The sequence below is a fragment of the Parus major genome, chromosome 4 (assembly GCF_001522545.3).
Source record: "Parus major isolate Abel chromosome 4, Parus_major1.1, whole genome shotgun sequence".
NCBI classification, from domain to species: domain Eukaryota; kingdom Metazoa; phylum Chordata; class Aves; order Passeriformes; family Paridae; genus Parus; species Parus major.
In genome coordinates this window covers 16,177,279-16,203,602 of record NC_031771.1, presented here as the reverse complement: position 1 = coordinate 16,203,602, position 26,324 = coordinate 16,177,279, and the positions used below count along the sequence as shown (strand labels likewise).

The following is a 26,324-nucleotide window of genomic DNA, read 5'->3' as shown; positions in this document are numbered from 1 at the left end:
AAAAATACGTATTTTGTATAGGCCATTGTTAGGAAACAATTCTAACAGAAGTGAGGATGGTTCCTGCAATTGTTAGCATGAGAGATTTTTGCACCCCTGGGCTCCATGCGAGGGCAACTTTAAAAAGCTATTGCCATCAAACACCTGTGGGATAGACTGCAAATAATGAGTTGTTCCAAAAATATGCCATCATACAGCACAGCTGTTGGTGTTTTTCTTTGCTGTAGGAAGATAGAGGTGTTGAGAGAATGACTTGGTGACTGAGTTGGCTGCTTCATGTGGAGGAAGCATTGCAATCTCTTTATTCAAGCACATCTAAGTACAGGATGGAAAAGACTTAAGAGCTTTTCTTTATCCCAAAGATCTCTCTGGCTACATAGCCAGAGAATGTCAGGACCCAAGGTTAGTGATGCAAGATCTGGGAGTTGATTTTTAGCAATGCTGAGTTGGTATCAGCGCCTGTAGTGCCTTTTGCTCAAGCCAAGAGCCAGAACAGTAAATTTCTCTCAATTTTACCTGATCAGCTCTGCCATAGTGGCAGTTGCTATCATCTGTGAGGTTACTCAGATGTGTCTTTCAACACCTTCTGTCAGCTCTGTCTGGAGACGAAAGAAAACCTGATGTGGTTTATAGCTGTAATATTTTACCACCATTTTCCCATCTGGTGTTGACCTTCATTAGAGTCAGGTGTCTGGAAGCCATCACCCACCTACAGCACTTTGGGTGCTGTTAGGCTGTTCCATCATTTCTGGATATAAAGAACAGCGGTCTCACTGATTATCTCCAGTACATGACAAGTGTTGGTTCCCCCATATCCTACACATAGTTCTGCACCATTAAACAAATCATGACTGAGGCGCTGCTGTGGTCCAGTTCCACCAGGGTTAGGGTTCAACACAACAAAGCGTATAGCCTCAAGTAAAGAAAAAGAAGAGGCTGAGATGACAGCTTTTTATGTAATGGTCTCACTAAAGTCACATCATAAGCTTGAGTGACTGAGGTGAGCAGCTTAGAGTCCTTAGCTGGACACACAGGTTTGAGTCATTGCCCTCAAAAGAGCATTTACCAGCGTTGTAAAGATACCACAGAATTGCTCAGATTTTATCCCTGAACACCGAAGGCCTCCAACCTGCAGCCATTTGGTTTCCTGCAGAGCCTCAATACATCAGACAAAAAGTGGCCCAGTACATGGCACTTCTTCTTGTGGGTTTCTTGAGAAGGTGTTTAGCAAGAGGCAGTTTGCTAAGGAGATTATTTTGTTCTTTTTGCTGCTCTTACTGTCAATGACAGCCAGCAGCAGAGCAAAGTGACAATGTGAAAAAACAGGAAGCAACTGCTGAGGTGGCAGCAGGAAGAAGGCAAGATATTTTTAACTGTTGGGGGTTTTTTTATTAAAAAAAACCCCAAAAACACGGTGATAGCTGTTTCAGCTGCCAGCCTTTCTATTCACATGAGTTGTGTTTTGTGATAGCCAGGAGGCAAGAGCAGACATGGTGAGATCATCATCATGCCTTTCTTAGGTTAATCACACGGTACAGCAAATTTCTGTTACAGTAATGACTGGGTAGGCACTGCATCCTTCTTCTCTAATTACATGCCATTTAGAGTAGTTCTTTTCTGTTAGGATAACGCCTGTAAATGACAATGGATAAGTCCCTTGCCAGGTGCCTGTTATGTAAAAATCTATTCCCTTCTCTAATACTGAGCCCAGCATCTTCATTAAAATAATATGATCTATGAGGAGAACTTAATTTTTTCAGACAGTGCACGAGAGTTAAACATTATCATTTTTGGGTTTTACCTTATGCAAAAGACATTGATCCTGCTGTCAGCTCTTCCAAGGCAGAATTTCCTTACTTGAAAGTTGGTTTTAAAATAAGAAGTGCTGCTATGATAAATTTCTCTGGGCACTGATAATATGGTTATTCAGCAGCAAATCAGGCCTAATTGTCTAGGGTGGTAACTCTGCTCCTGTGGATGCTTCAGGTGCAAGATGAATGTTTGTATTCAGGGCTGTGGGGGGAATGCTCTTAAGGAAGTCATAATGAAATTCAGGAAACTTCCTTTTGAGTACCTGAAAGCATGTTAGAAGTACATAACAGCCTTTGTCCCGCCCTTTAAGACACACCTACTCAGCAGTGGTTGTTTTCCTGACCACAGAAATGTGAATTTGGTCTTAGTCCAGCTTCCCATGGATGGATGTCCACGTAAACCACATCATCCTGGTTGTTGCAAGTTGTCTGGGCAACAAAAGAATTGCAAGAATTGCGTGGGCAACAAGCCAGCATTTTGCTTTCATCCCTAAAGATGATCACTCTGCTTTATGAAGTCATGTTGGCATTGCTGTGTAGGAAAAAGGTATTTATTGTTGGTTACTGCTAAGCTGCTCTCACAAAAAGCTCACAGAGGGCTTTTGTCTGTCAGCTGTCAACATTCAAATGCAGTCAGCTGCATAATATATGTTAATGAAGGGTTAGATTTCACTATGCTTTTATCAGAAAGATAGCAGCATAGGTAAGGGGTGAGATTCTCATTGGTCATTAGAAATTCTGTTGCTTTTGACACCAAGTACAAAAGTGGTGTTTGAGAGGTCCACATGAGCCTCCTATCCACATTCCTCTAAAACCACGTCTTGTTTTTACCCAGTAGTAAGCTTAGGAAAAATAAGCAGTGGCAGTGAGTTATGTGAAGTGGAGTCACCTGCCTGATGTGAACAGCAGGTCGCTGGTTTCCTCTCACGCACATGAGTCAGGAGTGTGCATGCAGACTTCCTCCTGAAACATGGAAGTCAGGCTGCATTTCCTTAAAAATTACTTCCAGGGTCAGACACTGGAATAAGGAATAAACTGCTGGTAAATAATGAGGCTAAACATAATAACATGCAGTTAAACAAAAAAAAAAGGTATGTCCTGGTGGGTTTTACCTATGTGTTGCCTCCCCTCCAGGGTGGCCCAGGATAAGAGGTAGGAATATCGCTGTAGCTTATGCAACTGTTACAGCTGGCTGCCAGTCGGTGTAGTTGTTGTTTGATTTAGCTGTTTTCATAAAGCCATTTATCCTTCCCTTTCACCTTGGAGGAGAAAGACTGATGGGCTCTTTGCAGTGCTCTGCAGCAAGCCCAGTGTTCAGCAGGGGTTTTTGCATGCTTACATGCCTCACCGAAGAAAGCTTTTTTTATCTGGTGCTGTAGCCCTGGGAGGAGGTGTGCGGGGAGAGAGCCTGTCCTTGTAGTCCCTGCTGCTGCCCAAGGCCCCTGTCTGCAACTGGGAGCGTGCCTGGGAGGGTGAGCTGGGTGGGGAAGCAGAGGGGAAGGATGATACAGGAGAAGAGTGTGGAGGTGGTGGATGTTCAGGCTGTCATCCAGTCCTCCTGTGGTTCCTTCCCATGCCACCCTCCTCTGATGATGTGTGAAGCTCTTTGGGGAGATTCTAGAGGCTGTGATTATATGATCTGAACTTTTCATGGAAAAGGCTTTTAATCTGTGAGAATGGAGTGAACTTCAAAGACTCAAAACTTCAATGGCGGCAGATGATACCACAATTCTTAATTTAAACCAGGATTTTCAATCTCCTTGCCAAATGTTGTCTTCTAGCCACCTTCTCAATACTGAATTTTCTTTAAGTTCTAAATACTGGTTTTTCTTGCTTTAAGAAGTTGGAGTGCAAGGTAAACCCCTTTTCTGTCTGGAAATGTGGAAGAATTTTGCTAAACCATGTTGCACCTGTAAATCCATAAACAATTGATTCCTACTCCCACACAAACAAGATGCTCTTGCAGCACATCCACAGCACATAGCAGCCTGCTGCCTTTGGCCATGGCTAGAGGACAGTGACATTTTCAGCAGGGGCAGCCCAGCTTTTGGGGTTGAATTGCATCATGGCATTGCTAACAGTGCACGGGCTCCTGCCAGAGCTTCATCAGCAGGTGCCAGAGCTGGATGTGGGAGTTGCTGCCTGTCTCTTGGCCAGGGCAAGATGGGGGTGCTGCCCATAGGGAACAGATGGGACACAGGCTGGAACATCCTGTCTCGGAGCAGAGCTGTATTTCCTTTTAGATGGACATCTTTCTAATTGTAGGGTAACTGCCAGCAGGACGGTAGAGCTGAATCATGCTTGATCATCACACAGTTTTCATTCTCCGTGCCTGCCTATTAAAAGCCAATGGCAGATATTCTCACGCATCTGTCCCTGAGTGACCACTGAGGTACCCATGTGTCCCTGGGCCGCTTTGAAATATTTGGGCAAGGTCCTGCTCAGGGCTCTTGGCAGGATGTACTTAAGGTTTGCTGAAAGCTGAGAGAAATTAAGGAAGGTGCAAAGCAGTTTGCTTTGCTTTGTATTAGTCCCAGAGGCTACTGTACCATTTGTAGGACTGGCTTTACACGTTTTCTCATCTGTAGGTTGTGGGCAGCAGGTTAAGCTGAGCTTTGTCCTTCCAAAGTGGAGTTCCCATGCTCTGCATGCTGTGGAGTTAACCTCTATACCTGAGAGATGGGAGGAGTCAACAACCAGAAAAATGTGTTTCTTCAGCATGTACAAATATTGCTAGAAAAATCTTCAGTAGGTATGAGGCTGATTGTCAGCCATCTCCTTTTGGCTGAAAATGGTAGTGCATCTTGCCCTTGATTTTCACATGATTTTCCTCTGTTTACTACCAGTACAAAGCAAAGACAAGCACTTAGACTCTGATTTTGTGTTTGGAGTTATTTCCCATTTTACCTTCGCCATTTCCATTTTTCATTGTGTCATGACACTTTTCTGAGCAGATCTGATGGACATTGCTGGTTGTGTGTCAGCATCCAGGAGGAAGAGCTCTGAGGTTTGGTGAGGATCTGGCTGGATCTGGCTTCTCCTCAGGGCTGCTCACGTGGTTCAGTTGATAGTTCCAGCTGATTTAGTGCTGTGGTGTGTGTACAACCACCCACTTTGCTTCATGTCTGCACCAAGGGTGCTGCAGCCCTGTGCTGCTGAACGTGTTGCTTCTGCTGTCTGGCTCTCTGCCTGTCTCTGGCACAGGTTCCTGCTTTCTCTGCAGGTCTGACCTGCAATAATGTGCATTCTTGGACTGTAGAAGGGGAACTGGGACTTGGGGCACCCTCTGCTTGAAATGTCAGCCCCATCTCTGGTGGGAATCACAGGTATGCAAAGTATCTATAGGCATCTCCACCACCTCTTCCCTCCCTGTCATTGCAGTGAATAATTTGTCTCCTGTCAGCATCCCAAAACACACTGAAAGATGGATAGTCTGTGTCTTGTGTCTTACCTCTTCAGGCAATCTCTTATGTATTTTAATGAATGTGTCCTTGTTTTGTACTGTCTTTCATTTGTAGTGCCAATCTTTTTGATCCCACGGATAATTAGGATAAAATAGCCCATAAAGCAAATTTTTCACAGAAAAACAGAACAACACCCTTTGACATTGAAAAGAGGGTAAAAAACCCACTGGCTGCAGAGCTAGAATGATGCAAGTGCATTTGTATATTTAAAATTTAAAGAAATTAATTTTATTTTCTATATATTTAGTGGTCCAACATGAGTTCAGATGAGCCATTGTCTTTTTTTCTCAGATCAGAAAATGAGAACAGAGACTGAATTCCCACTTCAGCAGATGTTTATCTCTCTTCTTAAGCAATGTGGCTGTATAATGATTTCTGTGATGATCTGAGAGATCTTGTAAGATTAGAACTATTAAGAGCAAGTGTTCAGCTCTTCCATTTGCAGAGACAAGGTTGAAGAGAGGGCTCAAAGAGCATGAGACTCAAGGAATGGAAAGGTGATGAGAATCTGGAATTGGATTGGTTTGGGAGCTGCTTTTTAGTTGTTTTTACAGTTGAGGGTAGATGGAGATGCTGAAAGTCTTATTTGTGCTTTTGCAGATTTTCAGATTTCTTCTCTTTTCTAATAGAATAGAAGGCAGAATCATGTAGGAATTTCCTGAAAATTTACTGGTTTATATTATGAAACATGCAGACTTTCTTGTTTTGTTGACTTTCTCATAAGCAGCAAGAGTAAAAATTGCAGTGTTGTTTTATTAGGGGTTGGGTATTACCAATAGGAAAAAAATAAAAAAATAGGAAAAATAAATAAATAGGAGTTTCTTTACATTGTCAGCCTTGAGTTGCCTGGAAACTTTTTGGGATTTGGAGTTTTTTTAAATAGCACATGAAATAGTCCTACTCAGTTACAAGAGTCTGTGAAGGTCTGCTGGCTGCAGAGGGACCCTCCCAGGCCATTTAAGCCAAACATAGACTTTACCAGTTAGAAACCTCTTGTTGTTAAAGGTCCAGATTAAATCTTTGTTGAGATGAGATTGACACAGGCAGGCTAATTTGATCTGCAAGAATAAGGGTAAGGAGAACTCTGTAGCAAATCTGTTCTTATTACTAAAAATTGATTTTGACCTTTGTAGAGATACTAATTTCACCTCCTGTTAAAATAAAACTTTGGATGATTGCTCCAGGTCTGGCATACAAGACTTGAAAAATTCATCAGCGATCTTGATTTGTTTTGACATGTTTTTTGGCCTTCTACTGAATTTTATATTTCTGTTTTTCCTAAGTATTTGCTTGCAGGCAATGTTGTTTGTTTGTTTGAATCCTCACTGTCTTAGCGGTTGAGTAGTGTTGCCCACAGGTCCCAACACTGTTCTTCTTTCCTATATAACAGAACTCAAATAATGAGACAATAATCATAAATGAGATTCCAATAATAAAAATTCCTTTCCAGTTCTGTAATCTGTAGGACTTCCTTGCTGCTTTCTTTCATAAGGCTTTGCTTTTTTGCTGATTTTTATTCATTCACAAGTTAGACTATTTTCTTAATTTACCATGCTTATTTAGACTACTTCAGTGCCTTTGGCTCCTGTCATTAGGATGGCTTAGTAACAGTCTAGAAAATAGTTCCTATGACTTTGACAACAAAGTCTTCATAGAAACCTTATTCTCATAAACTAACTCATTTGCAGTCATTCCAGGCAGAAGAATGATCCACCCTCCCCCCATATTCAAGGGTCAAGCAAAATATCTGGACTATGCTCAGTTGTCCCACATCAGAGAATAGGTCCAGGCAGGTTTTCTGGGGCAGAATTTCTTCTGTTGATGCTTTATGTCAAGAACTGGTAGCAAAATCTCTTTTAATTACCATATGAGGCAGACATTGGACTGCGTGTTTCAGGTAACTCTGGCGAACAGATGGGGAGAATTCATGCAAAATTTGGACCAGAACTAATTCATTTAATTGAAAAATTTAGGAATCACTGCCCTGTTGAGTGGGTATGAGTTAAAAGATAATGCTCCAGTATACATATTACCTTGCCCAGGTTTTGTATAGTGAAGAACCAAACAGATTTTTCTCTGAAATCTTTATTTCTTCTGATACATTTTGCTAACATCTCATCCTAAAAATGTGGATTGATTTTGTTCCAATATTTGCTTGATTTTTCTTAAATAAACTCTGGATCTAAAGAATAAGGAAGAAAGATATCTGACCTTCCCAGTTGTATACACTGCTTTGGTTTGCATTGATATTTGGAAAAGGAAAGAAGAGAGTAACAGAATTTAGTCCAGTGTATACCCAAAGCCATCTGCTCCTCTCCTTGCAGCCCTTAGATTTTTATAGCATGACAGGGTGAACATGGAATGTCTGTCCTTCCTTCAGGACTGTATCTGCTGTCCTTAAAGTCAGAACAAAATGAAGGCAAGATATGTTGTGGGCAGCCACAAACTTCCACTGGTTTGTAGCCTGGTTTGCATACTCTCAGTACTTCCCAAAAAGCTTGGCAATCCTTAGCCCTCCTGGAAAGCTGTTGTGGTGTGATGCTGTGCTGCTTTCACAGAGTGCATCTAAGGAATTTGGGATCCTTCAGGGGCAGGATTACCATTTCTCAGGGCTGGCTTAACCCAGCAGACTATATCTCTCTGGTTGGACAGAGCCCAAAGAGGCAATATAAAGTAATACATTTTTAATACCTGGAAGACAGAAAGCTTAATGAATAAGTAATAAGTTGCAGCACTTTCCTTTTCTTAGAAAAAATAGACTGGCTGTATTTTTTTAAATTTTCCTTCATGGAACATCTTTCTCCTGTTGCTCTTTTAAAGTATCCTAAAATGCTGAAATCTGGGACTGATTTTAGAGAAACTAAGAAAGTTATACCACTGCCATCCAGGCTGAGAAAAGGAAAGCAGAGGTTTTTCTGGAGAGAGCTTTTGTGGATTTTGCTAGTGGGTAGGGAGGGTCTGGAATAGATGAGTGTTTGCTCCGCTGCTTCCAGCAGCATCTCCCTAGTAATGTAGCACAGGAGACCCTAATGTGTGCCTGCAGAGATGGGGGCACACAAACAGGTACAGCAATGCTCTCATCATCAGGTTAACAAAACTCTGGTGTCTCCCAGGTCTCACACCTGTGTTTTGCTGGCAGCATAAGCCAGTGAAAGTTTTTTAAACAAGCACAGTTAGTCTGCAGTTTAAAAAGAAGGGTGGGGGTGGGGTTTTATCACTGGCCACCAACACTCTGCTGACATGGGTCCCATCCTTGATCTCTAGCAGTATCCAGGCTGGGCAGTGCTAAGCCCTTTGGAAATCCAACAACCACGTTTGGAGATCACCTCCTGTTTGAAAGGATGGTTTCTCTGCAGTTCTGGCATGATTCCAACCTGGATAACTCTGTTCTACCTGCTTAAAATCCCTCCCCCACATTTTCCTGGGTATGGCATGAACCCCTCCTATTCTGCGTTGCTGCAATGTTCCCCTTTCAATTTCATACCACCTACTTGTAAGTTGATTTCTAGGTCATCTGTACCCCCATTTATTAATCAAGCTGGCTTCCTTGTAATTATTTCAAAGGATCTAAGTGTGACAGCAGTAAATATGTGCACAGCCCTGGTGTGCAGTATCTCCTCTTGGTTTCTATCTGCATCACCCAGCAGGTTGTGATCCCTCCATATTCCTTTTACTAGTGAGGTTTGGGTTCATCCACATTAGTCTGAATTGACCTGTTTCCCCCTGTGACTGTGTCCTTGTTGGTAGTAGAGCTGGAAAGGCTGTCCTTGAGAAGAAGGGGGAACTGGTGTTCACTGAAGATGTGGAATCCACTCAAAACCTAGGAATCTGTTCTGTACATAGGCATTTCCTTCCACAGGTGGCTTGCTGTCGCCCTGAAAACTCAGCTTCTGAACTTGCTAACATGGTTTTCTAAGGACTTTCCCAGGACAGTAACTGTAAACATAGATATGTGTACATTCTTTCTGTTACACGTCTTCTGATGGGCATCTCTCATAGCCAGTGCAGTGAGAAAGTGTTATCCTGACCATCCAATCCCTGGCCATGGTAGGAAGCCTATAAATCCTGGGAGGAAAAATAAACTCTGCTCTTTCTTGCACCACACCTCGACCTGTGTCCGCGCGATCTATTGATCTTCAGCTTGCTAGAGAATATTATCACAGAGATTATATTTTGTGACTCAAACTTCCACACAAAGTCTGTACCTCTTCTTTCATTTTATATTTCTTTTTTTTTTCCCCTCCCTCTTGGCATGTCAGTATTTTCATTAATGCATCAACAACACAGGAGCTTTGTTGCTTTGTCCCCAGTATTGTTTTCACCACCCAGACCTGAGAGCTGGGAGATCCTTGAAATCTGTATCTTTTCTGTGACTTTCAGGCAGAATTGGGTGCTTCACTTTCCCCCCTGCCTGCAAGTATTTCTCCTCACACTGTAAATAAAATCAATTAGTTCTGGGTACTTTTTCTTAAATCTGACTGCTGCTAACACTGTGTTTGTTTCATTAACAGATTAACTTCACAGGAAACCTGTCATCGAGAAACCTGACAGTGAGAAAACTCCAGTGAGAAGCTGAGGACAAACAACATCTCGAGGACAGTCCATGGGGACTGTACCAGATCCTGTGAGATCTGCCAAGCTTTCCCTGGTCTCAACTGCTGCAGAGGAGGAGCACCTGGGAGACCTGCAGCCTGCTAAGCACCAGCCCCAGCCCCCCAGTGGCGAGAGGACCAGCAATGGCATCCCCTGCACACCGTCCAGCTCAGCTGGGGTTTGCTTGTTCGACCTGAACTGCCCAGGTGCTGCCAGCACACAGAGGTGCCAGCAGTGCCACACAAATGATGACAGCCAGCAGGAAGCCTTTTCTCCCGGGGTGGCCAGCACAACTGCAGAGGGGCATCCTGCAGATGTAAAGCCTACTGGTTGTTCCCAGCCAGCGGGCATCCAGGCACCGGCAGCGCCAGCTCTTGCTGCAGTGGGAGCCCTCTTGGTGGGGCAAGGGCCAGAGATGATGCCAGCCCCCCAGAGCTCCCGGCAGTTTGTGCAAGGCAGCCAGGCTAAAACGAGCTCCCTGACACAGATAGAGGACTCTGCTTTGAAACCTCAGGGAGCTGATGATCAGCCAGCGCTTGAAGTGTTAAATTATTCTTCCCCGGATGATCCTGTCGGGGTTAATAAATTCTGTCATACTTCTCAGGCAAACCTTCTGCAAAGAGGGGAAAAAGACAGGGCAGCAGAAAAAAATGGTTCTGCTGTGTGTCAGTCAGCCTTGCCAGCGAGGCAAACCGCAGCTGACCTGGGGAGAGACCCGCAGACCAGTCTGGAGGCAAACAGCGGGACTGCAGACACTGCGCAGTTGCATCCCCCAGATAAAACTGAAGCAGTGCAGAGCAGCGAGGCACCAGCCCAGTCTGGCCACGGGAGTCCACATCCTGTACACAGCCTGGACCCCATGCCTGGGAGTGCAAACCCCACCCAGCTTTCCAAATTCAAAGAAACAGGTACAATGACAGCTCAGCCAGAGAGCAGCCCTTTTACTCAGGAAGCTGTAAGCAGGACATGGCGGGATGCTGAGGTTCAGGCTGTGGCTACTGTGGAGAGCAAATCAGCTTCCACCAGTCCCAGCATCTTTGCTGCCTTCTTAAAAGGGAAACCTCCTCCAGAGGAGAAGGAAGAACTGCACGTAATTTACCAAGGAGGTATGGGGCAGAGCCAGGCTGCACTTACTGACAATTTATCCTCACAACAAAAGTACCCATCTTCTCCTGGTATCACATCAAAACTGACTCTTGTGGCTGTGACTGCTTCAGCCCAAACCCAGCCTGTCAAACTGCCCGGGGTCCCATCTGACGTGGCATCTCTGGTATCAGCAGATAATGCAAAACCTGTTCTCCCCTGCTCCCCTGCAGCTGTTACCTCCCAAGGAACATCTGTGGGTGATGCTGAAATGACCAGTACAGCCCGTGATGTCAAGGATGCTGCTCAGCTGCCAAAGGATGCTCCAGTCCCACCAAAGCCCATCCCAGCTGAGCAGCGTGGAGTTGACTCCAGTAATCACCCTCCATCACAGTCTGGGATTGACACTGGTGAGCCAAGCACCACTTCCACTGATGCTGTCCCAAAAACCCAGAACAAAGCGCAAGATCTTGTCCCTCATGCAGGAAGCAGCCGCTCACCTTTACTCTCTGGCAAGGACAGTGAAGTCAAGCAGCAGGAGGTCCTGGGCAGCTCTGAGCAAAAGCCTGTGCAAAGCAACGGTGCGAGTCAAGGGCAGGCCAGTCCTAATCAATCTGTGGTAAAACCAAAGGAAGAAGACTTGGTGGTGCTTGATTCTAAAGGAGGACTGAACGTTGGCAGCCATCCTGCCACTGGCCACGCAAAGGCGTGCTCACAGGATGCAGGTGAGGAGAGCAGAGGCCACGGAGACAGCGGCCAGTCTCAGATGACTGGTGGCCAGAACCTGCAGGCAGGACTGATGCCCGAGCTGAGTGTGAGTTCTGCAACTCTTGCCCCTCCCATGGCAGCATCAGCAGCTCCCCAGCAGCAGGGCCCCCAAGCCAGGGAGTCCAGACACAATCTCCACACTGCAGTGATTCCTGCTTCCTCTCAGGCTGTGCCAAAGCTGGGGGAGAACAAAAAGCACTCCACCCCAGCCATGGAGGCGAAAGTACAGGTGAAGCAGTCCAAACACGTCAGGGATGTTGTTTGGGATGAGCAAGGAATGACGTGGGAGGTTTATGGCGCTTCCCTCGATCCAGAATCCCTGGGAATTGCCATCCAGAACCACTTACAGAGACAAATACGGGAACACGAGAAACTGATCCGGGCCCAGAACAGTCAGACCCGGAAATCCATTTCCTCAGATACATCCTCAAATAAAAAACTGAAAGGGAGGCAGCACAACATGTTCCAGTCCATGCTGCAGAATTTTAGGCGTCCTAATTGCTGCGTCCGACCTGCTCCCTCTTCTGTGTTAGACTGACATGGTTTGCAGGGTGCCTAAATACCTGCAGTGGAGAGAATCCCTCCCCTCAAGTCCTGCTGTTTGGTTGTGTAATTGGGGTTGTGATGCAACAGTGGAAAATTATTTCCCTTTGTTTTCTGACTAGCCACATGCTCCATCCTGCCATTATTATTGTCACAGCTGGTGTATTTCCACATTATGCCCCAACCTTGACTGCTGTCAGATGAAAAGCTAGGCACTTAGCAAAAGCACAAATTTCAATTGCCACCTTGCTGCAGGGAGAGCAGCACCTTCTGATAAAGCAGGAAGCAGAGGGATTGTCAGAATTATGAGAATTTATTTATGTGCATTATGAGGTCTTACTCAAAGGGATGGACTGGGGGAAGCTGAGGGAGGTGGAATTTAGGTTCAACAGCTGTAAAGACCTAACACAAGACAACTTTCCTGGTTTGTAAGTTATCTGTGCTGAGGCAAGTCCATGAACAGGCTATGGACACTGATCACTGAGCAGCCTCCCTTCTGTCGATACTGTGGGCTGCTGTTCTCAGACAAGCCCCAGGGAGCCTGGTCTTCCCCTCCTTTTGAAATGCAGAACCAGGCAAAGAATGAGGATCAAGACTGAAGGATTCTCTTTGGGAAAAGCTAAGTCAGTGGGATGCTGATGAGAGAGATGCTTTTTGTCCCCTGCAGTGGCCACTCTTAAGGTATAAGCCGTTCGAGGCATGGGAGAGCACATCAGTAGATGGACCTGCATCCAGCAGGATGGTGCCCACCCTTACTCTGGTACTCCTGCCAAGTCTTTAAAAAGCAGGGAGTCATTCTGCCTCCTCAGGCACAGTGGGCAGCCCCTGCTCCCAGCCTCCCACAGTGCTGAACACCTCTCTTCTAAATCACTCTTCAAATAAAGTGATGTGGATCTTTCTTCTCTCTCCAGAGATGCACAGTAATGTTTTCCCATAGCAGCAGGCTTTCCTGTGCATTGGGGTCCATGAGCCTCTATGTCTAGTGTGTTACACTGATATTATTTTTCCCTTTTAAGTACTTAGCCAACTCTACTGGGTTTTTTTCAGTATTTTGGTGCTTTTCTTGCTGCCTTTCATAACCTGAATACCATTTATTTAGTCTGTGTGTTGTTTTATTTTACCTAATGCTCTATATTATGAACCATTACACTGTTAACTTGAAAAATTTGCAGCAGTACCGAAATCTTGAGACAATCTTTGCTGTATTTCTGAACTTAGTTGTAGAAACTGCTAATAAAAGGTAGCTTAGTGACTGTTTCTCCAGAAGTATGATATACAATAATGTCTCAAATATATGTTGGTCTCATTTCTCAATACTTTTAAACTTGGGAAATGTGTTTCCCAGTAGCTTTGTATTTTGTCCACTAGAGTTCATTATGGGAGGCTGGGGAACTCCTGCAGTTTGTAGAAAATTTAGTTATAAATCCTGCAACGCACTGATGATTTGGATATTGTAATCCTGCAGAGTACTAGAGTAAATAGGAGATACTTTTAGTCCATTAAAGATTTTTCATGAATCATGATGATAATTTATTTCTGTCTCTAGTACCACACACCTGACTCGCTCTGTAGTTCTTACTCTTACAACTTACTCTAAATCTTACAGGTTTACACCATGTAAATGAGTATTAGGATCTTCTTTATTTTCTTTTTTTTTTTTTCTGTCAACCTGAAGTGGTCCCTAGTTATTTAGGAGGCCAGACTTCTTGAGTATATCAACTGCCAAGCTTTCATAGTAGCTATTTGGGGTCAATTTTTCCCCAGCAGAAAAGTAAAATACTGTAAAATACAACATTTTAACCCACTGCAATGAAAAGTGTTGCCCCTAAGCATAGGACTGAATTGACTTCTAGTTTTCCTCAGCTATATACCAGGGGGCTTTATGTCATGTCCTTGTTCAATTTCTGTATGTTGTTTCAAGTCCTCTCCTACTTATGGTGCTGAGTTTTTAATTCTGAAGCACCACATATGAGAGTGTCTTCCCATCTCTGCCTACCAGGAGTAAAGTCTTCAACCTTTTTTCTGTTAGTACTGCCCTGTTAGTTAGTTTCCACCCCCTTCCTAGCAGTGTCTGAGATGTGAGTTTCATGTGAAATTTTGTGTGGGATTAATATTGACAGTATCATTAGGTCAGGTTAATTGACAAGTTCAGTGTCTCTTCCCACATTGTGTCCGTGTCAGCCCTGATGAGGTTCCCCTAGTTGTCTGCAGTTTTTGCTGTGTCCTGTCCAGGTCCAAGGCTCTGTGCTGCATCTTTTGCCTCCCTTCTGCCCCTTCCCTTGCTAGCTGTTGCCCAGCCTGTCTTCCTCTGAAGCTGTGTCCCTTGGCTCAGCTTGCATCCCCCTCTGCATTCCCCTTACTGTAGCTGTGAGCCAGCTTACTCTGAACTGTCCCTTTACAAATATGCTCAGTCTGGATATGCAAATGGATTGTCCTATTTTTTTCTTCCAGAGGAGAATAAACAGCTGTCATTCATTCACTGATTTCCATGAATTTTATCCTTCAGCTTCAGCTCTGCAAAGTATTTCTAGGACATGTGTATGTGTTGCTTTATTGAGACCAAACTAGGCTTGGCAATGAATGAGCTGGGGCAGCACTGGACTTACTGCTTTTTTGCAAGGAATGAGAGATATCTCCTGGTTCCTTGCAGCTTTTTTCAGCTGTGAGTCTTCAGTGGCTGGACCACCCTCCCTTCCCCACACCAAATGACCTTCCTTCTAGGAAAATTTCACCAGTGCATTCATGCTACAAAGCGCCGATGGACAAGTTACTGAGTGGGCGCATCTGAACAGCTGCATGGGCCTGACTGAAACAAAATGAAGTGCTCAGCCTGTGTTCTGGGCAAATAGGAGTGCAAAGATGGAAATTGTCCATGGCACTGGCTGGTGGCTGCAGAAGTCCTGCAGATGTGTGTTGGTAGCCAAGCAATAAAGTGCCAAAAGCCAACACATAAAAATGAGTCGATAATCACCAGCACATCTCATGGAAAATATTTTAGGTTTTGACTGTGCCTTGCTAGGGCAGACTGTAGGCAACTCACTAGTTTAACACTGGTGATTAGTGCTTTCTCTTGCACACAATGTCTAGGTGACAGTGTGAATCCTCACTGATGACAACATCTTTCACCAACAGCAAAACAACCACGTTTGGGGGTAGCAATTAGCAAATATTGCATTTGATAGCAATTACGCATTTGAGTGGGCTTGTAGCAGCCAAGAAAGTCTGTTTTGGGTGTCAGTCTCAAAAATGAAAATGTGCTTGTAGTAGTGATGTGGCAGATTAGGGGGAGATGATCCTCCACCCCATTATTTTTCTCTGTCCAATGACTGAGAATCACATTGTATTTGGATGGGTAACAACCAAGAATATCCATTTGGGCTAATAAAAAGAGGGTTCAGAACAGAAAATACTTTTTCATTCCCAGGAGCAAATCTATATGAGAAAAAAACCCCAAACCTGCCTAGCCAGTTGAAGTACTCTTAAATTAATTTCTTTACAAGATGAGAGACTTTGGGAAACAAGCTCATTGTCAGGAAACCCCTCCCTGCCAGTTGCATCTTCTAGGAAGGCTGATGTAGCAAGAACCATTAGTAAAAACAGTGAATAAGAATGGAAGATTTGCTTCTAGTTTCACTTAGGGGGCTTTCCACTAGCTAAGATGAGAATAAGCACATTTCAGTGTTACCAATACATACCTGAGCTGAAGGAGCATCTCATTGCAGGCAGTTTGTAATATAGTCCTGGATTTCATGTGAGGCTGTGATATCCATGTGAGTGTGACAACCATGTGTGCACTTGGTTGAGATCTGCCAGTTTTATGTTCTTTGGGCACAAGTGCTGAAGTTCTGCCTCATTTCTGCTGACTTGGTTTGGCAAAAAAGAGTGGAGAAGGAGCTGAAGGGACAAGAAGGGGAATATCTGTCTTCTCCATTTCAGGAGAAGAAAACATTGTTTTGAATACAGAAGAGGAAATTGCTGAGAAATGGGGAGGGAAGGATGAAAAGTAAAGTAACGCTGGTGTAGGTGCTTCACAGTGAATTCCCATTCCTATGTTTGTTTTGCCCACTTGTTTTCTGACCTCATCTGGCTTTTTTTATTTGTTGGTGTCCCATGTCTTTTAGGAAAATGAATATTTCCAAAGGCTGTATATTTTGCTGGTATTTATAGATATATCCAAATAGGATTCAACAAAATCTCTAAGCAGTCAACTTGTTTATTACTGCCACTAAAACAGAAGAGCTTGTAAAATGCACTGTTTGAAGTATACTGAAGGGATTCAAAATTAATACATGCTCTAAAGATAGCACTACTTTTTCTCTTGAGTTTCATTACTATGTTGAAGTGTTAAAGTTAGAAGTGGAAATCCAAATGAAAATCCATTTTGATGAGGAATTCAGATTGGTTTTCAGTTTGGAAACTTCATGGAATGTACCATACCAGTGTTTCATTAGGTAGCTCAGTATGTGCAAGGTTTGTATGAAAGTACAAATTTGGTTAACTTATTAGCTCCATTATCTTGTTCTGTGTCTATCCTTCTACACTTTTTAAAAATTAACACAAAATGCTACCACAACAGAGTAACTTTCACACAGCTTGTGGGAATGGCTGCTCTGAATGACAGAAGACTCTTAGGGCTTAGAAAGTTAAGGGCTCTCGTTGGAGGGACACTCTTCCCTCCTTTTCCTGAACTCCCTGTCTCAGTAACCAATCTTGGTTGGTTTATTTTTTGGAGTCTCTGTGATGCCTGTATGAGTGGTCAGTGGTCCCAAAGACATGCAGGTAGATACAAATACTGCACACTACAAAATATCTCTGGTACCATTGGATGCTGTGGTGTGACCCAAAGGTCAGGTCCTGTTACTTGAACTAGCTTAATATTCTCTTAGGGGCCTAAATTAATTAATGGGATTAAAATCCCACTTGAGTCACTGTAGATGTTTAAAAGGAAGACTGAAGTATTACAGCTGAATTGAGCCAAACTCAAAAACTTTTAAACTCTGAGATTTATTGTTTTTTCTGCTTTGTGTTTTTCTGAGTAGCTCTTCCTTCCTAGTTTATAGTGTGAATTTTGCATCAAATCCTGGCAAAGAAGATTTTGCAAAGTGAAACCTACTTTTCACCATTCAGGCTTCTTTAAAGAAAAGTGATTTTATTGCTGAGACAAATCACACAGAGAGGAAATATTTTTTCCTCTAGGAAAACTTCTGATGTAGGTAAGGTTATATGTGTGTGTCCTTGTTTAAAAGGCAAGTATATGTGTGCAGGTCTCATGCATCACTCATGCTCTAATATGATTTTTTCCCTTTGCCCTTCTGATTGAATGCTGGAGGCTTAGCATTTTCCACAACCTTGAAGCAAGTTTAAATCTTTCTCCTTCTCTGGTCTCTAAAAAGCAGAGTCTGGGTGATAGGAAGCATCTGATCTCCTTAGGAACAGAATCATGTCAACTAATCCCCATTTGAAATATCAGACCTTAAGTTTTTGTTAGCTTTCTGCTAAGACTGACACTCCTTAGAGTAGAAATAAAAGAGAAATCTGCTTGCAAAGTCTCCAGCAGTTGTCTGCTGCAGAATACAAGTCTCTCAGATACTTTCCAGAAGCTCTGCTATAAGAGGCGATCCTTCTGCTGGAGGGTCCTCCTGACAGTTCCCTTAGCTCAGTTCACAATCAATAGTTTCAAGTACATCAAAAGCAAGTTTAGACACTGCCCTGAAGAATTTCCATAAAATGGAAGAGAACCATTTGTGTGTGTTTGTGGCACATAAAATCACCGAGTCTGCATTGTGAAGTAAAGGTCTCAGTGACACTAAAGAGTATTGGGAGTTTCTACCCAGAATTAAAGGTGGGGAGCGTATCTGAACTTTTAATTTCAAAAAACTATGGCCATGAGTCAGCCAGCATCAGAAAAAAAAACAACTTGGAGGCTTCTAACAACAGCTGTTATTGTGGCTTTATTAAATTTATAGTTACACTGATTGAACGTGATGTACTGTACAAAATAAAGCTAGTCTTAGGCTACCAGGTGTACCATGGCATTCATTTGAGACATACCAACAGAAGTTTGCATGTGAAAAGTCTTAAAGTGATACTAAAGCAATGTTATCCACCTGATTGAGTCCCTTAGGAATTTAATGTTTTGCTGTTTTACATCTGGTTTCCATGCTGAGTACAATAAAATGAGCACTGTCTTAATTATTCTGGGTCTCTGTTTGTAGGCTGACATGGGAAAAGAAAGGACTTTTAAGGATGAACATTCTGCCTGAATTTATGAATGTGTGTAAGAGCAGCTACGAAGGGCTTTATGGATTCAGGCCTGAGATCTGGCACCTCGCAAAGCTCAGCCTGCTGGTGGAAGCTTCCATGTGCAGTCCCTGCCGGAGAAGAGACCAGTCTGCTTCCTTCTGTGTAAGTGCAGTCGCCTTTGCACAGCTGCTCACGAGCACAGGCTCTTCTGCATCAGCTGCTGCTCCACCCTTCCACACAAATGTACTCAGCCTTTCAGCAGCCCCTGCCACACAACACATTGCTCACCCAGCACAGCCACCCCTGAGTGTTTTAACCCTGCTGTGTCACTGCTGCAGCACACACAAAGCCAAGAGCATCGGCATCACGGTAATTATTTTTCAACCCAAAAAAGGGGAAGTTTTGTCTCCTGGTACAAAACAGCATAAGACAGCAGGTTATGGAAGTATTTTGACCCAGTGCTGTAACAGATCTGGTGTATCTATGTACCTATCTTCTAGAAGGCATGAGGACCCCACCTTGGCAACACTTTACTATGATGAGAGGACAGGAGCAGAGCAGACTGAAATAATGCAGTTGCATGGTGCCTCTGCTACCACAGATGTTCTGTCTGCTCACCCCAAGCTGGAGACTATTCCCAGAAATACTTGTTTGTGTTTTTCTATTTGTGCCTTGTAGTTGTCAGGGTGCTTCAACTAATTGCCCAGTCCTTCTGGCAATTGCAGAAGGTATTTTATTAATGAGCTTTGCTGGATTCCTTGTCCTGTGGTTCAGATTGTGCATGCCAGTGTCTGCCAAACATTAGTCCCCAAGCTGCCAGAGTGGGGTGCTTCCCTGTGGCAGTCTGGTTCATTCAGCTCTGTGCTACAATTGTTAAGGTCTCCTAGTAGGCAGGAAAGCTGAGGTCTCCCTTTTGTACTTCATCCTTGTAGCCTTGCTGCAGTAAGGAAAAAGCCTAAAGATCCCTTACCCTGAGGGGACTGACCCAGCAGAAAAAAGATGAGTGCAGAAATAAGCTACCATCCTATCAAGCCAATGATGACCAGTGCACATTTTCTGGCTGATGCAGACTTTGTCATGTAACATGGCAGTTTCAGGGAGATGGTGCCTTCAAAAACAGAGAATAAGTCTGGCTTCTTGTTCAAACATCAACTGATTTACTGAGGATGTGAGCTTTCCAAACAGCCACACTACTTCCCTGGGTATCTATTTCACTTAACCTGCTAGAGAAACCGTCATGCCCTTAGGGATTCAAATGTCACCAAAATCTGTGGCAGGTGTTTCCACTCACAATAGGCAGTATTGTGAGGGAAGAGAAGATTTCCTCAGCAAATTTGAAATTACTCCTATAAGAATCATAAAATTACTCGTTTGGCTAGCCAATGTTTTAAAATGTAGGCACTTAACATCTGCAACTTGAGAATTTAAAGAAATATGACCTCATTGGTGAGAAATGTAGGGTGCTCTAGTCTCCTGTTAAGGCCAGGTCATGGAGACCAGTGGATGCTTGAAATGTTCACAAAGCAAGTCACTGTTGATGAGACACCTATATCCAGTGTGACAGTAGGTAATTCATTGTAGGTAGCTCTCTGTAGTAATGACGGTGCAGACAACCAACAGAAAGCTGCCAGTGCAAATTAGGAAATGGTGATTGTACGGTGATTATATGGATGGCTAGCAGGACTAGGGAGGTGATCACTCCCCTGAACTCAGTGCTGGTGAGGCCACACCTTAAGCTCTGTGTTCAGTTCTGGGCTTTAAAATGTCCATCAAGGTGCTGGAATGTTGGGAAGGATGAAAATCTAATAGAAAAGTTTTACAGATATGAATGCTTAGCAGAAGGTTCTCTAGAAATGAAAGCAAGCTTTGATATATGAAAGATGGTTTTAGGGCCAGTTGTTGCTGAAACAGCTGAGAGAATAAAGGTTTAGTCCTGTTGGAAGGTTTAGAACAAAGGTTTAGTCAATTTGGAAGGAGGTTTTATGGCTAAGGCCCAAGAGGTTAAGTGGTCTTTGAACAAAGAATGTTTTCTACCATGTAAAAAAGCATAGGTAGATAGAAAGATGTTTTTTACCAAAGCAAGAAGAATTTTTGACTGCAAAACAAGTTTCAGAGTTTAACATGTAACTACTAACTCAGATGATTGGTTAGTCACTAACATAGTACGGTAATTTTAGCAGTTTTGATAAGTTAAATGTAAAGGTATAGTGTGTCATGCTGATTGGTTGTTATGTATTAAGATGCTCAGCAAAGAAAAATATATAATGCATTGTAACCAGAACTAAAGTGAGCTTCAGGACACACAGCTTGCCTATAGCCAGCAGCTGTAGGCTCACCCATGACCCCCAACTGCTGTAACCTAGTCTATGCAATAAACAGCATTTTAAAGAAGAGCTGTCTGAAGTCCCCATCTCTCCATCGGGCTCTTACACTGGAGCATGTCCAGAGAAAGGCAAGAAGGTTTGTGAAAGGTCAGAGAACATGTTTTATGTCTTATAAGCAGCAGCTGAGGGAGCTTAGGTTGTTTTGTCTGGAGGAGGGGAGGTTCAGGAGGCATCTCATCCTTCTCTACAACTCCCTGAAAGGAGGCTGTAGTGAGGTGGGCACTGGTTTCTTCTGCTGTGCCTGCGGTGTGAGGACCAGAGGAAATGGCTTTGAGACACAGGAGATTCAAATTAGATATCAGAAAAATACTTTCCACTGTTAGGGTGGTCAGGCACTAGAATAGGTTGGCCAGGGAGGTGATGGGGTCATCATCTCTGGAGGTGTTCAACAGGTGTCTGGATGTGGTGCTGGGTGATGATTTAGGAGTTACCATGGTAGTGTTGGGTAGATGGTTGGACTTGATGATCTTAAAGGTGTCTCCCAACCTTGATGATTCTGTGGTATGCCCCATTGTTACTCATTATATTTCAGCAGTGGAGTGCTTGTGTCACAAGGCACATCTTTTTCTAAAGTGTCCTTTGCACTTAAAATAGACAAATTAAGTGGGGTCAGCTGCTTGGGAGAGCGGGTGCCAGCCTACAAAAGCATTTGCCTTTGCTGTGCCATCTTAGTGATGAATTAACTTTCTTTTTAAAAAAAGTTTTCTAATAGCCTGCTGTGGACTGCAGCACAAGGAAGGGATTTGGGTCATTCATGCTGAGGTTTTGCCTTAATTCCATAATGCTTTTTATTTCTTTTCCTAATTAGAAACATGCTCATGGCAGTGTTTTTTCTCTCAATCCACTTACATAACATCAGACATAAGTGAGCTGAGCAGTTAAGGACATTTTTCTCATGGGCTGGTGAAAAACACCCTGGCAGCTGGAGCACACCCACTCAGCACCCACCTTTCCCTCGGCACTTGGTGGAGAATGGCTGGTGTGCAGGAATGTCTCCTGGGTTCTGCAAAGCCCCCACGTCTGGCCTGAGCCAGGAACTGCTGGACAGTATCACCCTGGCTGCAAGAAGGAGGAGAGACCAGGTCTGCCTGGGAACTGGCAGAGGTGAGGCCATCCCCCTCCTGGGGTTTGGGAGCTCCTCGTGTTTCTTCCCTTCTTGTGTCTCTTACTTCTTACAGCTACTGGGTTGCCAGTCAATGAGAGAAATTGCTTAGGTTTAGTAAGTCTTAAGCTAGGGAAAAGCCTCTGGGGAGATACTGTCTCCATGCATTGGATTATTCACCCTCCTTGAACTCCTGGGCTCCCCTTAAGGTTTTGGACACTCTGAGTGCCTGCTCTGTAGGCAGAGGCTGGTGGACAGGCATTCCCTTTTTTTTCTGGCTGCAGGAGAGAAAAAATGGGGAATAAATACAGCAGATGCTTGCTCAGGCTGTATCCAAATATCTCCCTGCACCCTGTGTGACTTCTTTGGCTATTTAAAGGAGAAATGCTGGCTAAGGAAGCTAAGATATGTAGAGCAGTTTAAGTAAGCCCCCTGTAACGAGTCCTACAAACTACATAAGGCAAATGCAAAATATGCTCTAATTTTGGTTCATTACATGAAATATCCTTTATTAAAAGTGTATCTCTTTGCCTTCACTGACATGGCCTCACTGCATGCTTACATATTTCCCTGCTGGGAAAGTCTTCCTGGTATTCACCCTAGCTTTCCTGCAGTGCAGCTATTGACAGACTATACCTCCTTCCCGCTCTCATCTTATTTTAGAGAAGAATAATGCACTCACTGTAGCTGAAGCTCTCTGGAAAGCACTGTCCTCTGCATTGTCATCTTGGGCTTTATTATCCTGGGAGCTGACAGTGCTGTCTCTCCTCCCAAACTCACTTGCCTTTCCAGCTTGGCTCAGTTGATGATGAAGGACAGCTCAAGAGTGAAGTTGTTGGTTTTCCACTCTCGTTTGCTCCTCACTTGTTGGACATTGCTGTGAGTGATACTGGCAGCTGCCTTGCATTTCCTAAGGTACATTCCTGTGCTTTGAGGACATACCCTGACATCACTAAACTGAGTGCAAGCTACACAGTCGGTACATGGCTTCTCCTTCCTGGGCTGGATGTGGATAGGCAGCCTCTTCCCCATCTGTCACTCATCTCTCTGCCCTTGCAAAGCCAAAGCCAGGTTCTCTGGCCTGTTCCCTTTGGGTAGCACAGGTGGAGCAGAAAGCAGTCCTATTTATTCTTTTTTTCACTGGATATTTCCCTGAGGTGGCACACTTTCCAAAAGTACAAACTGCAGTAACCATCTCATAATGTCCATTCCTTTGCTTTCAGGAAGAAAATCTGTGCCATTTCATTTGTGTATTTTCTTTCCAGCCTGGCTCACATACAGGCTGGAGTAACTACTGCGGGCTAATTGATGGCACTGTAGAGAGAGCCTCCAAAATTGAAGGCAGTCCCTAAATGATCCTAATTTCTTCTGAGCTAGAAGCTGAAGCATTTGTAGAACCTACCCCTGACAAAAGGAGAGCTATGTGGTATAGATACAGCTTTTTTTAATAGCTACACATAGGAAGGTTGTGTCCAGCTTCAGCACAGCTGGTCCTTTCTATCTGAGTGTAGGCTCAAATAGAAAATGGGAAAATACCTTCATTGAATCCTCCCTCTACTGGGGCATATTTGTCTCTTCTACTTGTCCAAGCACATATATAGTGGCACAATGTACACACTGCTTTTTTCTGGCACTCTGCTCTGATCACACACTTTTCTATTATTGTGAGATATTCAATACCAGCCCCAGAAAGAGCTTTCATACTTCTTTAACTTGTTTGGCAAGTTTTGCTTGAATAAATTATTTGAGTCTTTCAGGGCTGTGACCTATTTCCTTAAAAGGTCATCTGCCCAACCAAAACTGCCACAAACTCCTACATTTCCTCATGCTAGGAGAAAAAGGACGCTTGGTTTCAGTGTCCTTGCCTGAGAGTGTAGCATGTACATTACATTTCTTTCTAATTACACTTACTTGTAATTAGAAAGAAAACCATGGTGCAGAGCTTTGCTTGGATAGTAAAGAGAAAGATCTGTGGAGAAAGGAATGGGCTAGTTTAAATGCTCCTTTTCCTGGGATGCTCCTTCCAGACAGATGAGCTATGTTTTGCAAAGGCATTTCAGCACTGTTAGAACAGTTTGGCTTTCAAAAATCAAGTGATTGACATGTTTTCCAAGGTGCTGCAATGTACATGAAAATGATCTACAGCTCATTAAAAGAAAAACATCCATTTAGGTGAAAAGCCTCTGAGCAACTTTTCTGTAAGATTGGTTTCTAATCAGTGGTCTTGGCAGGTTGGACTTTGCAAGGACAGTGAGAAAGGAGGCTCCCATCTTTTCTCATCTTTGCAAACACCAGGTGTATTGGTGATGTGCATTAAGCTCAGGTGGCAGTAGAGGCTCTGACAGGTGGGGAGAGAGCAGGGGCACAAGTGTTCTTCATTACTTGAGCAGGAGATAGGAGCCAGGAACCTAAAGGCAGCTGATGAAGATGCAGTGAGTTGTAGCAGAGACTTAGGTATTACAGTGGGCTCTCAAGATCCTCCTCATAAGAGATGGGAAAGCTTCCAGACAAGACTGTCTATGCTGCAGAACAGTTGAGGTAATCAGGGATGCTGCAGGTAAGGTGCAACATGAAGTTCTTGCTTCTGTGATGCTTTTATTCAAGGTTGGTTCAAAGGGTTGTGAAACTTTGTCAAGAGGAGAGGATGGAGGGGGTCTGATTGAGAGAAGGGACCCAGACATGGGATATTGTGCTGTATGGAGTGTATGGTGTTGTTGATGCAGAGCAATTAAAAGCTTTGGGGAGAGGTTTTGATTCTCAGTTCAGGAATAAGGTGGTTTGAAATGCTTGGCTGAATGTAAGGGTCTTGCTTTGCAAGCCAAGAGTAAGAACAAGTAGAGGAAGGTCTGAAGAAAAGAAGGACAAAGAGCTAAGATTGCAGCAGTTGAGCCTGTGCCCCCACCAACCTGAGCAGCCCAGGGAGTGCAAAGTGGCTCAACTGTGTGGACTTAACAGAGAGACACACAAAACTCTGCAAGGCCAGGCTTTCCCCCAGAAGTTTTACTGCTTCCCTCTCTTTTCCTTGCCACGAGACACAGCTGTAAAAAGAAGTAAGAAATCCCTGGTAGATTGTTTGCATTGGTTTTAATGGGAGAAGAATGTTTTGACTGAAGTTTGAGAGTTAGAAAAGGCAGATGTAGATTGATTGGGTAGCTTCCTAGAGTATTAGAGAAATGTGACACAAAAGTCACATTTTATACTTTTTCCTGTATAAAAAGGTATTGTCAGCACTTTTTTTAGCATTAAAGCTCTAACAGAAGAACAAAAGGGCGCTCTGATATTTTGGATGTTCTTGGCAAGCTGTATGGAATTGCCACACGCTTTAAATGAGATCTCTTTTAAACAGAGCAGACTTACCGAGTCCTCTGTCTTGTAGCTCTCATCGTGGCCCTGCCTGCTGTGTTTACCAGGGACTGAGCAGTGCCTGCAGGTATACAGAGCACACATCGATTTTAATGTTGCACTAACACACTGCACACAAACTCCATGACAGCTCCTGCCAGCAGCAGCACCAGCCACGGTGTCACATGGATACTTAACTCTTTCTCACGCTGTGCCTTTGGCATGCAGGGCCTGCCGTGGATCTGCCCTTACAAGAGTCCATGGGGAGAACCTATTTGGGTGGGGGGAAACATGAGGTTTGGCTCTCCAAGCTGCAAAGATTGCCTGAAATGGTGCTTTCAGCATAATTGATGCGGCTGTATGCCATAAACCTGCACGTAGCTCTAAATCTTTTCTTGCAGTGCAAATTAGTATCTGACTGGAGAATCAATTTTAAAGCTCTAAAAGACTTTTGGCAATAATTGTGCACAGAGCTGGGTCCTCCCCTGCTGTTAGCTATGGTGCAGCACAGAAAAGCTGGGAAGAGTGAAGGTCATTTTTTCTTCATTGTTTGTGCGAAAGGGTAAGCCTCTACGCTTTGCTTCTAAGTGAAGCAAATCAAACCCTTTTCCCCTCCTAACTTTTAATGAGCTGTCAAAGCTTGACGGAAATCTAGAGGAAACAGCTGATCTTGGCAGGACTCTTGCACTGCATTACAATTTATAGTAAAGAGGGCAGCTGTGTTGGCCCAAGGTTTAGTTCTCACATGTCTCATTCCGGTGAGCGGTGCTGTCTCCTGCCTGCTGAACCAGCGAGGGAGGGGTTAGTCTCAGGACTGTGTCACTTTGTATGAATTCCCCTCAAAATAGCCAACCTGTCAATTGTGGAGGCAATTTTAATTCTCACTTGCTTAGATGCCACTTTTATGGCAATTCCGAAGCCATTGGACATCAGGGAATCTTGGGGACTACTGTGTAGGTAGGTTTCAGCTCATGATTTATGCACCCCAGCA

The 26,324-nt window shown here is 43.8% G+C and overlaps 2 protein-coding genes across 6 annotated transcripts in view; both read left to right on the top strand.

Moving 5' to 3' along the window:
• GPRIN3 (GPRIN family member 3) overlaps positions 1-18,457 on the top strand; it is a 33,322-nt gene extending 14,865 nt beyond the window's left edge. For all 3 annotated transcript variants that reach the window (XM_015623921.3, XM_015623920.3, XM_015623922.3), the window contains exon 2: positions 9,787-18,457. In XM_015623921.3, coding sequence (XP_015479407.1) covers positions 9,879-12,257 — 2,379 coding nt within the window. In that variant the 5' untranslated portion in view covers positions 9,787-9,878 and the 3' untranslated portion in view covers positions 12,258-18,457. The remainder of the gene's footprint in view (positions 1-9,786) is intronic.
• A 33-nt stretch (positions 18,458-18,490) lies between these two features.
• Positions 18,491-26,324, top strand: part of FAM13A (family with sequence similarity 13 member A) — a 152,497-nt gene continuing 144,663 nt past the window's right edge. For all 3 annotated transcript variants that reach the window (XM_015623916.2, XM_015623914.2, XM_015623913.2), the window contains exon 1: positions 18,491-18,667. In XM_015623916.2, the coding sequence (XP_015479402.1) occupies positions 18,509-18,667 (159 nt within the window). In that variant the 5' untranslated portion in view covers positions 18,491-18,508. The remainder of the gene's footprint in view (positions 18,668-26,324) is intronic.